Source organism: Geotrypetes seraphini, chromosome 1, assembly GCF_902459505.1.
Source record: "Geotrypetes seraphini chromosome 1, aGeoSer1.1, whole genome shotgun sequence".
Classification (NCBI taxonomy): Eukaryota; Metazoa; Chordata; class Amphibia; order Gymnophiona; family Dermophiidae; genus Geotrypetes; species Geotrypetes seraphini.
In genome coordinates, this window is record NC_047084.1 from 303,733,852 (window position 1) to 303,746,929 (window position 13,078).

Consider the following 13,078-nt stretch of genomic DNA (forward strand, 5'->3'; position numbering starts at 1 on the left):
ATCTGTAGATATGGAAACCGCAAATATGGAGGGGGAAGTGTATTGGTATTAGATCTCTAGTGTGTGTCAAGTTAGAATAAACAACTTATATTGAAAAAAAACTTGCACTGTAAGGATAACTATGGCAAATTGCAACCTATAAACTGTATTTATTTTTATTTATTTTAAAATTTTCTATACCGTTTAAAACTAAACAGTTTGCATAATTTACATATATAATTTTGTAAAAACATGATAAAATAGACACACAAACAATCATCAGAAATCATATCTACAAACTAATACTGTGCTTATATAATGAGAATCATGAATAATTCATCAACTGTGTTAGAGAGGAAAATTATTGGCTAAAAAAGGCATCTACAAATAATTGCGTCTTGAGTAATTTTCACCACAGTTTCGTATTTGGCCTAATAGGGAGTTCCATAGTTTAACTCCTGCACAGCATAAAGTCATTTTGCCAGTCTCAATAAGTCTTGGGTTAACATTCGTCTTCAGTAGAGCTAAATTCTCAGAACGTAGTGATCTGTTTGGTGTATAGCTAAGCATATTATTTGTAAACAATTTTGGTATGTTACCTTACAAAAATTGATGGCAAATCATTACTGCTTTATATTGTATTTTGAAGGCGACTGGTAGCCAGTGCAGTTGTTGAAGATATGGCGAAATGTGATCAAATTTTGCTAATCCCATTATCAATCTTGCTGCTCCATTTTGTGTAACCTGCAATTAGACCTGTGGTATGTAGGATAAAAATTTGCATCGTAAACTTCTACTGTAATTATGGCAAGTCTTAACCTGTAAACTGAATTTTATATTTTTTATGTATGTTTAACCTGTAACCCATTCTGAGCCCTTTGGGGAAAATAGGATAGAAAATGAATTAAATAAATAAATAATATGGATGAGATTGATTTGCATACACTGTCTCCATTATAATTCAGTGAAGATTGATAACATATAATTCCCTCCAGTTTTTGAGGTTACCGCTAAGGGTTAAGTTAGTATGTGATTGTACTTTAATTGAAAGTGTTTTCCATTTATGCTGTCTTGAACTATTGTGAATGTTTTATTTTGCTAACTGCTTAGTTATAGGTGGTCTAGAAATTTTATGCACATTTATTGTGGAGATCCTGAAAACCTGACGGACAACGGGATACTCCAGGACCGACTTGGGAAAAACTGGCCTAGGGCATCTAATTCCCCTCCTTGACTCATATTCCATGAAAGCCACCATGCTCACATTACCCCTCTCCTCAAGTCACTTCATTGGCTCCCCATCCATTTCCGAATCCAGTTCAGACTCCTCTTATTAACCTACAAGTGCATTCACTCTGCAACCCCATCTCTCCCCCTATGCTCCCCCCCCACCCCGGATTTCATTCGTTCAGTAAGTCCCTCCTATCCGTACCCTTTTCCTCCACTGCCAACTCCAGACTCTGTCCCTTCTGTCTTGCTGTGCCATAGAACTATAACAGAGTGCCCGAATCATTATGTCAGGCTCCGCCTCTAGCAGTATTCAAATCCAAGCTAAGAGCCCACTTTTTTGACTGCTTTCAATTCCAAACTCCCACTAACCATAAGATACCTTATGTCCATCCTATCGTTCTCTCTGCTAGAAACTCCCTGTCCTGTCTGTCCCAATTAGATTGTAAGCTGTTTCTATTACATGCTAAATGTATTGCGCTGCATACGCCTTTCAGCACTATAGAAATAATAAATAATAGTAGTAGCTTTGCACCAGCCATACAAACAGTAACAACCTAACCTATAAAATCTAATATAACAACTGGTATTAAAACATGAATACACCACCTAGTGGCAAACAGAATCAGCTGGACTATTACAGAAATTTTTGACAGGAATGTCTGATTTAAAGCTTGCTTGTATTTCTGAATTGACTGAATTTAAGCTCTATCCATGTTTAGAACAGGGACGATTAATGATGTTGTTTCGACATGTCTATGTTATATGTGATAATCGTAGGGAAACAAGATTTTATGCATCTGATATGGAAACTGCATAGTTGTATGCGGTATATAAATTCTTTAATAAATAAATAAATACACAGTAATTGCATACAAGCAGAATCCTTTACATCAGTCACTCATGCAGAACAGGAATATTTGCTTATCTAATACAGAATAAGGAACCACAAATTAGAAATAGAAATATGTATACAAAATCTGAAATAGAAACCCCAAGTAGCCAGGCTATGAAATATATTTCCTCCTCTACTTTATGAAAACAGAAAAGATCTATATTTCCCAAATATACATTTTATCTTTCTAAAATTGGTTGCTCCTAGACTATCCTTTCCTTTTTTTTGTATTGGTTTTCTTCTAAGTTCTTTTCCAGAGTCTCTATACCATTTCTTCTCACTCCTCCTTCTTCTTCCATTCTTTCTATAGATCGGTCTGTGACATTGATCTTTCCCTTTCATCTTTAATTCTTCCTTCTCTCCTCTATGCATCTCCACATAAAGGTAGAGTTTACCCCTCATTCTCTTCTTCTTTCAGCCTCCTCTTAGTTTTTTCTTGTACCAGCTTTCCATCTTCTACTCTCACCCCTTCCTCAACTCTCTCAATACCCATCTTTCTCCAGCCTCCTGTTCCTTCTTCATACACACACACACACACACCCCATCCCCACACTACAGCTCTTACCTTCTTCTAAGTCTCATTCCCTCACCAACCCCAGCTCCTTACCTATCCATTAAGCCCTCCTGACATTTGCCATCTTTTTTTTTCTCTTGCCCCTTCCTAGTTATTTTTACTGCTTACCTTCTCCTAAATCCCATTCCCATGCTTTATTTTCACCTTCCCAGACCTTTCTCCTTTGTCTGTCTTGTATCTCTCCCACAGTCTTTTGTCTCTTTACACTGCCTCTGTCTTTGCAGCTCATCACAAGATTCATCCCTAGCGGCCAGCAATGGGGGAGATGGTATGGATATCATTCCCACTTCATTCCTTAAACAATTTCTTCCAACATTCATTCAATGATTATCAGCTACTTTACAACAGAGAATTTTCCGGGGCCCTGAAAACATGCCTTCCTATGTCCCAAATTAAAAAATGCTACCTCAAATCCTTCTGATCCAAGTAACTATCTCCACATAGCAAATTTACCATTTCTATGTAAGATCACAGAAGCTATGGTGCATTCTCAACTACAGGATTTTGTAGACATCAAACTGCTTTTTGACACCACCACCGTACCGAGACTGCAATAATTGGCAGAACACTGGATCAATCAAAAAATGTCTTGATGGTTTTGCTTGATTTATAGGCAGCATTTGACCTTGAATATCTCTCTTCTACTCACCTAAAACAAATGCCTAGGTCTCACTGATACTATCCTGAACTATTTAACAAATCGATCTTACACAGTCATTTTCCATGACTCATTTTCTACCTTTTTCAATCTTGGTTCGGTTCCCCAAGGCTCTATACTTCCACCTCTTTTTTAACCTCTTTCTTACACCACTGTTGACTGTCACCCAATCTCTAGGTTACTCTATGTTTGTAAATGCAGATGATATTCAGATACTTTTTACCCTAGATTCATGTTCCCCTGTAGAAATCACAACAATAAACAATAATCTCAAGTTGGCTAATCCAACACAAACTTAAACTGAACCCAGATAAGTCTACATCTATCAACTTTGCCGCCCATGACAATATGACTCTGCTTCTTCAAACACAGCTTCAAAATATCCCCATGTCTTTAGTTTCATGTACAAAAATTATAGGTATCAATTTGGACTCAAAATTGTCTTTCACCACACAAATCTCTCAAGTTGTCAAACACTTCTTCAAACTCTATGCATGGTTCAGTCAGTACAATCCTTACTTTTTCCCTCTGCTCTAAATAACTTGGCATATTCATTAGTCATACAGCAATTAGACTATAGTAATTTGCTATATGCAAGACTGAGGAAAAAAGACCTTCATAGACTACATATGATTCAAAATACTTCTATCTGCTTGATTCATAGCACTCATAAATATAATCACATCACACACACATCCCTCAAGAAAGCACACTGGCTTCTTGTTAATCACTGAATTACATGTAAAACATTGCTGCTAATCTTCAAAGTCCTGAGCTCCTGTGAATCTCCTTATCTCATATTTCTGATTTTAATCATTTATATTCCGCATATCCTACAATTCTATGTGGATTACAAATTATTCAGGTACTCAAGCATCATGCCTTCTAGTCCCATATGTTCTCTCAAGATCCCTTAGACCTGCCCAACAAAATCAGCTCAAAATAACTACATATCATACAACTATTCATAAATATATAAAAACAGTGGCCAACCCAGGTCACATATACCTGGCAAGATCCCAAGGAATAAAACACTATTTTCTTTGTACATGGCCCTCATCTCTGGAACTCCCTTCCCACATCTCTTACTCTTAATTAACAAATGGGGAGGAAATAGCCCAAGATACCAACTAACCACAAACTGCAACACCTTAAAATCTTCCACAGAGAGGGGAAGAAACCTAGGAGGATGACTAAACTCAAGCCTACAAAAGCGAAGAACAAAAACCTGAAACTGTCACAAACTTAAATAGAAACCAAGCAAATTTGGCTAGTAATATGGGGAGAGGAGGTCACCTCGCACCATGAATTCGGGAGAGACGGAGATGGAAGAAAAATCTTGTAATGTAATGTAATGTAATTTATTTCTTATATACCGCTACATCCGTTAGGTTCTAAGCGGTTTACAGAAAATATACATTAAGATTAGAAATAAGAAAGGTACTTGAAAAATTCCCTTACTGTCCCGAAGGCTCACAATCTAACTAAAGTACCTGGAGGGTAATAGAGAAGTGAAAAGTAGAGTTAGAGGAAAAATAAAAATAAAATAAACATTTTAACAAGACAGCATTGATCTAAATACTTTGGAAGGTAGAAGAGAGGAGAGAAAGGAATAGAAGCAGAGGGGGGAGCCGTTGAACAGTAGAATTCTGGAGAAATTTAAATGATAGAAATAGAACAAAACAAAGACAAAAGGCAAAACAATAGATAAGATTAAAGATAAATCATAAGCTGGAAAGAAAAATAAAATAAAACTTTGTCTTCAATCCACGGTTTCAGCGTCAGTGATGAAGTGGAGCAAGTAAGTTTAGGAGGAGCGATTGACGATTGATTGTGACTCTGTTTCATTCAATATCCACAAAGATGGAAGAGATCTCAGTATCGGAGAACTGTAATACATTTATGAAATCTCTGACAGTATCTCCCGGGCTGACAACTCTAATGAGGACTATTAAAAAGCCCAAATGAGTTCACCCGATACAGCATAATGTCTCTGCCTTTAAATGAAAACGTGAAACAAAAAAATCAAAGTCAAAACAAAAACAGTGAAAAAATATATGTGAGTATATAAAGTTTATTCATCTCCCTCACTCGTGAGTGAGTCCTCAAAATTCAGTAACCCGTATCCAATAAATATATACAAGCACAATGTAAAAAGTCTATATAAATAAGAGTTCAACACATAGAAGAAATCCGTGATTTGACCGAAAGAACTTTGTTTTGCTGTCTTCTTCAGGAGTCGAACCTCTATATTTCAAATCTTTCAAAGCATTGCACATTCTCAGCGATGAAAAGATCTTTTCAATAAAAGGGGGAGGCATGGGAAGTAAGTTCTCAAAAAGGTTTTATTCCCTCCATAGCCTGAGCATTTCATAGCACCCAAACCTAGACATGACAATACAGATCCAGGGCATCATAAAAAATGCATTTGGCAAACTCTACTGTGTCAGAGGACTTAAACCCTATCTCATCCACCAAGCAATGTCCAATGTAATAATAACCCTGGTATGCTCAATCTTTGACTACTGTAATGCGATCCTGCTAGGCATTCCAAAGTACATGATTAAGCAGATTCAAATGGTATAAAACACAGCAGCGAAATTTCTGTTGAGAAAACTGGGACTGACAAAAAAACTACTGAAAGAACTACACCGGCTCCTGTTTGAAAGCAGGATGAAATTCAAGATCTTGTTACTGACACACAAAATTGTTCATCTCTCAGAACCACAATATCTAGCGAACAGACTACATCACCACACACCAGCATGTGCACTAAGCTTGAGCCAAAACCTCCTGCTGGAAATATCCTCCTTCAGCGACATCAAATACTAAAGCATCAGGAAAAGAATGTTCTCAGTGATGGCTCCGAGGTGGTGGAAACCCTTCCTAAGGAGCTAAAACTAGAAAGGGACACCGGAAAGGTCAAGAAAGGGATGAAGAACATCCTCTTCACAGAATATTATAGCCAATAATGCAAAAATGAGGAGATAGTTGGCTAGTCCCTACTAGGAACATCTATAGGACAAACACAGTAGGGACAGATCATTAGATGGTCATAGCACAGATAACCAGATTTATGAGGAAGTTATTACTTCCAAAATAAACATAAATCACGATAGACTCTTAGCACAAATTGAAATAGTAGTATGAACACAGTACACAATACCAAATATGTATGTATGTATATATATATATGTTTATATGTTGTATAAGAAGGTATAATATGAATTAATATATTTTATATAGGTATGTACAAGTAGGTACAGTTTGTATAAGCAGGTAGATTGATATATTATAGGCAGAAATAAGATAGAAGTTGATTATGATTTAAGAAGGCTGTATGGAGAACCAACTCAGAAAATGTTAACTTTGGGGTCCTTTTACTAAGGCGTACTAGCTGATTTAGCGTGTGCTAAATGCTAACTCTTCCATAGAATATAATGGATTCGTTAGCATTTAGCGCGTGCTAAATCGGCTAGTGCGCCTTAGTAAAAGACTCCCTTTATATTGTAACACCTTTACAAAAGCACAAGTATTATAACACCATTACAAAGCTCATATAAACCACTCTAAATTGACTCCCCCAGTCATTAGCAGCGGTATAGAAGCGTTCAATAAACAATAAAATATTAGGGATGGTTTCAAATATGGCTGCTCCCAAAAGTCTGTCAGAGCAGTTTAAAATATTTTTAAAAATAATTGCTTACCAGTAACAATATTTTGTTTATTAATATTACCATCAAGAAGAAAAACCTAGGCATAGTTATTATGAATGTACATAATATAACAACAATAGGTAACAATTTGTTTATTTCTAATTCCTAATATATGGCCCCCTCTAGTCCAAAAACAGGAATGGAATTTGTCTCCGTCCCTGTCCCCGCGGATAACTGTGGGAAGCCATCCAGTGTCATTCCGTAGTGTCTATCTCAACCCCAGTCCTTCTACACCAGCATTATTCAATGCAAGGCTTGAGTGTCAGTGGCTGTGCCCATTCATACTCGGACTCTTCCCTCTCTCCTGAAAGAATGACATGGGGATGGTTTCCCATGGTTAACCATTGGGACGGGGATGGGGGCTAATTCTCTCCTCGTGTCATTCTCTAGGACCACGAAGCAGCAATAACAATTTTAATTGATAAACAGGCATTACTGCTTTCTGTGTGTACTGTACACAGAAGGCAAAGCTTTATGTTTTAAGAGCAAGAGAGACAGTATTAGATGAAGAAAGATATTGAGAGGAAAAGAAAGCCTCAGCACCTCTCCATCTCTAAACCTTTTCTCTTTTTTCTTTGTCTCTCCCAGTACAATAAGCAGAGTGAATATGGAAGGCTCACACGTTTCGCCTCATCCCCAATGCACAACCTTTATGTCTGTGTCCGAAACTTTGTCTGTAAGATTGGAGAGGAGGCGGAGCTCTTCATGGCACTATATGACCCCAGTGAACAAAAAATGATCAGGTATGGGGAAGGGGGCAAGCTCAAGACAAAAGCCTTTGGGGTCCTTTTACTAAGCTGCATTAGGTGCTATCATGTGCCTAATGCAGCAACAAATAAATAAATAATGCCTAGTGTGGAACGGGCTAAGGTGTCACGTGTTAGTAACATCTGAACGGTAACTGCATGGCAAATTGATTTTTACATTTTTTTTGTGGGGGAGGGGGAATGTCCAGGACTGAGAGTAGATGTTCCTGCACTAACTAGTTTGGGCCAAATTGTGCATATGGTGCCATAATCGGCCGGTGCATAAATAAACAGCATCGGTCGCGCGCCAATCATGTTACGGCACCGTTTGCAGAATCGCGGCTAACATCAAAGGTAGATGCCGGAAATCCAGGTCAAGGCTTTGAAGGCCTACATTACCGGCGTCTATCTTTGACATGAATTGTGTCTAGTGGTATCTAACAGTGCCTAAGCTCAGACCTTTATGCCAAATATTGGTACTCTAGCAAATATCCACATACACAATAGTACTAATGCATTATGCTGAAACCTTCTCACCTAACAGAGCTCAATGTACACCACTATCCGTCTAGCGGCTACAGATATAAGAGAATTTTGTATGGACATATTTATGGATTGGCAATATTCCAGAATGTGGTGATATGGAGAAGATTTTTAGATGATATTTTTTTCATCTGGACAGCATCTCTAAATGAATTGGGCTTCTTCATTGATTGGCTGAATCAGTTGGGTCCGAATATAAAATTTTCAGCTACTCTCAACACAAAAGAAATTGCCTTCTTGGACATTTTGATCCAGAAAGATGGGAGCAAGTTTAGGACCACAATGTATCGGAAGGACACTGATAGAAATAGCTTCCTGCGATACCACAGCTTTCATCCTCATCGATTAAAAGACAGCTTGCCTTTTAGCCAATTCTTGCGGTTAAGACGAATCTGCTCCTCCTTTGAAGAATTTAAAGTTTAGGCCAAAATTATGAAGACTAGATTTTACCAACGGGGGTATCCGAAAGAAATAGTGCATAAAGCTTTTATCCGTGCTAAATTTGCCCAACGGGAATTGTTACTAAATTATCATGAAGAGAAAAATAATCCAGGAATGATTTTTGTTCAAAAATATACCCCCTCTTATCTAAAATCAATGCAATAATCAGGAAACACTGCAGAATGATCTGAATTCCCTGAAATGCCAATGTTTGCTTATAAACGTGCAAGAAATATTGGAGAAATGGTGAAAAGTAACACTTTGAAGATTGACAATAGGGGCACCCATAATACCTGTGGTAAATGCCAATGGTGTACATTAGCTATGATTGGTGATTGTTGGAGGCATCCCAATACAGGGAAGAAATATTATACTTATGCCACCACAACCTGTGATTCTACTTATGTGATTTATCTTATACAATGCCCTTGTGATAAAATCTATGTAGGGCAGACTACTCGCTCTATAAAGGTCCGCCTCAATGAACACAAATCCAGAGTGCGAACGGATCGAGATACAGCTTCACTTGTAAGATACTGGCAATTGATGGGCCATAAATGGTCCAATATTAGATGGAGAATTATAGATTCAGTAATGATTGGGTGGGAGGGAGGAAACTATCAAAAAGCTTTAGCCATCAAGGAGCAAAAATGGATATTTAGGCTCAAAGCATTTGTACCTGATGGGCTTAATGAAGAAATCGAGTGGCTCTCTGTAATCTGAGCCGAGTGTTAAAATGCCTCTGCTTTCGGTACTCTGGCCGGTTCGGCAACTTCTACTGTCTGGGTTGCTAGGACACCATAGTAATGTTAACCAGCAACATCTATTGATGCAACCGTTGGGTTGCCTGGCTTCAATTTATTTCAGACGCACTTTACGTGCTTACCTCAGACGTAGGAATGTGGATCGACCAGCTGAGATAAAAACCTGTTAATTTCAAACCGCGGCCATGTTAGACCACGGATTTCAGCTCTCTGATTTGGTAAGCTCTGTTGTTTTTATTGTTGCTGTTATATTTATGGGTTTTTATACTTGAAACATTCTCTATGGAGTGTTCTATACAAAATAAGTCTGCCACAATGGGCTGAGGAGCATGTTTTCTCTACCTCTGAGTCCTACTTGTTTTATTATGAAGCTTAGAAGCTCTGTGATAAATCGCCATTTTATGTTATTCTCAAATTTTTTTTTAGTTCCCCTCGACCCTGAAGATAGTTTTGTTTGAAACATGCATGTCGGGATAGGTGGTGATGTAGATGAGGATCTACTGTGAGCTAAGTAGATTTGTACTCACATAAAAAGTTACAAAAAATTAGAAAAGTTATTAAAGCAAAGAAAAAAAATAAAATAAAATGGATAAATTTCAATAAATATTAGACTGATGGAGACCTCAGTAGCCTGGAGTATAAATTGCTGGGTTACATTCTGAAGGTCCATACAAAATTCTCTTATATCTGTAGCCGCTAGATGGATAGTGGTATACATTCAGCTCTATTAGGTGAGAAGGTTTCAGCATAATGCATTAGTACTATTGTGCATGTGGACATTTAACAGTGCCTAAGGTCATTCCCAGTACAATCCATGCCTACTTCAACCTTGGGTACTGCAAGCACTGGCTGTTTCCTTTTATGGTTTTATTATTGTGATAGTGATCTGGCATTTTTATACTTGAAAGCTGAGAAGCACTAAAGGACGAATCCATATTGAGTATTATTCCCAATAAACTCTTTGATTGATCTGGCGCTCTGGGCTTCAGGATATTTTATTTCCATACAAAATCATTGACCTATCTCTCCTTTTTGGTTGTTTTGAACATTACCCCGCAGATGTTAATAGAAAAATTACAAACACAAAATTGACCCTTAAGTCCCACAGAAAATGCAAATTCCAGCGAAAACAGAAAAAACCCTGTGGAGATGGTGATGTTCAAGATGCAGGGCTTTATTTGAAAATGTACAATTGGATAATACACATAAAATATATCTAGGACCTAAACCATTGTGAGATATGGACCCAACATGGTCTGTGTTTCGACAATGCTATCTTCCTCAGGGGTCCCTAAAAGGCCTGATATTAAAACACATGGATTAAACACTGAAAACTGGTTGCCCCATGTGTTCCACATTGCCCCACATAATCCACATGTTTTAATATCAGGACTTTTAGGGACCCCTGAGGAAGACAGCATTGTCGAAACACAGACCATGTTGGGTCCATATCTCACAATGGTTTAGGTCCTAGATATATTTTATGTGGATTATCCAATTGTATATTTTCAAATAAAGTCCCGCATCTTGAACATCACCATCTCCACAGAGTTTTTTGTTTTTTTTTTTTGTTTTCAATGGAAAAATTACAAACTCAGGGTTTTTATGATCATGATAAGAATGGCCTTAGCGTAGGGCAGGGGTAGGAAAATCTGGTCCTCGAGAGCCGTATTCCAGTCGGGTTTTCAGGATTTCCCCAATGAATATGCATGAAATCTATTTGCATACACTGCTTTCAATGCATATTCATTGGGGAAATCCTGAAAACCTGACTGGAATACGGCTCTCGAGGACCGGAGTTCCTACTCCTGGTGTAGGGAAAGGCCCACACGAGGGTGCACTGAGGCCAATTTTTACCATGACTTTGTAAGAGGACCCTTTTGTCTCTAGTAACATAATTACAGACAGTACAGTGCACATTAAAGTCTTTGAAGGGTCACAGCATTTTACAGCTTGTTTATTGGATGTGAATGCATGCTATAAACTAGTTGTTAATGAGCTGACAATTCACTGTAACATTTTATACCAAGCGGCCAGTGATAAATTAAATGCAACCTCATTTGTTACTTTGCTTTTGATTTACTCCATTCTCATTGTGTCCTTATTATAAATCAATGTAAAGGTTGCAATGTAGTAACAATTTTGTTGGAATGTGACAGGCACTAACATAGCAGCGTGAATACTTTTGATGCACCCCTCCCCCAAACTAGACTGAGACAAGGACTAGCTAATTCCATATAAACCATCTATTTTTTTTTCATAAGATCTCAGCATCTCACTTTTGCACTCCATAAGCAAGTATAACAAAACCGCACTGTAGTTACATAAGTGATTTCAAAAACACAGGAGGGATCCTTATTAAAGGCTAGATTCACAAAGCAAACCAATCGTGTACCGATTGGTTTGCGACCCCTGTACAAGAAAATTTCCCTCCGGCCTGATTCACTTACCTCTCCTGCGATCCGCTTCGAATCCATGCATGCAAATGAGGTGAAACACATGCAAAGTAGGCAGGGACGCGATTCACAACACAAATTTGGGACACTGATTGGGCTGGCCGATCAAGAATAGAAGCGAATACTTGGTACCAGTCGCACAGGTCTCTGTCGACTCTCCTGCTCCATTGCCCTGCTCTCTGCTTGTGTAGGAAGAAGTTTCAAGCACCAGGGGAATCGTGCGGCTCCTGCCCCTGCTCTGCTCACTGCCCTGTTCTCTGCTATGGAGCCCATTTCAAACCAGAGAAGGCAGGAAGTGTGACTCTCTCTGCTGCCTTCCCTGCAGTGCGAGCCCGCGAGTTTAGAGTGGGGCTGCACGCCGCAGTGCAGCCCCGCTTTAAACCCCCGGGCTTACACTGCAGGGAAGGCGGCAGAGAGCAGGGTCCAGTGGGTAAAAATAATGCTCCCTCTATTCCAAATAATATGAACCTTTGGTCCAAAATGAGTTGCGCTCCAGCATAAGTTGCTCCTGCCCCTCCAGGGAAGGCCCTCGATGCTTCTGCCCTTTACGGAGGCTACCACAGCCTGGGCTTGGACCCTGATGCCTCCGCCTCGGTGTCCCTAGCCTGGCTCTCCCCCTATAGCCAGTGAAAAAATTTGCGGCTTGGGCACGCATGCGCAGACCATCTACAGATGGTCTGCGCATGCGTGGGGATTGCAGAAAAGCGATCCATGCCAGCAGATGGGGACATTCCTCCAATCGCCCCCATCTGCATATTTAGTTGTGCAGAATTTGTCAGACCTGCCCGGATCGGGCAGGTTGGTGAATCTGGGCCTGCGTTTCTTGTAATATGGGTTATTTCAGTCACTTAATCCCCTTTTTTTTATGTATCTTGGTATCACTAAGCACTGGAGCCCAGTTCTCCCAGGTTTTTTGTTTTTTTTACACCCTACACTGTCAAACAGGCACAAAAACAAAAGCTCTCCTATTAGTGAGCCAGCTCTCCTCTTTTTTGTTTTCCAGTGTTGTTGTTGGGTTTTTTTTTGGCGAGGGGTGTCATTTAAAAAGGAAAAAAAAAAGCTAGATATATTTTGTTGTT

At 38.9% G+C, this 13,078-nt stretch overlaps 1 protein-coding gene across 1 annotated transcript in view; it reads left to right on the forward strand.

Moving 5' to 3' along the window:
• The window catches only part of LOC117365127 (dedicator of cytokinesis protein 2-like), a 1,549,644-nt gene that overhangs the window by 136,599 nt on the left and 1,399,967 nt on the right, over positions 1-13,078 (forward strand). The window contains exon 8 of the mRNA XM_033955120.1: positions 7,638-7,792. Within this exon, the coding sequence (XP_033811011.1) occupies positions 7,638-7,792 (155 nt within the window). The remainder of the gene's footprint in view (positions 1-7,637; positions 7,793-13,078) is intronic.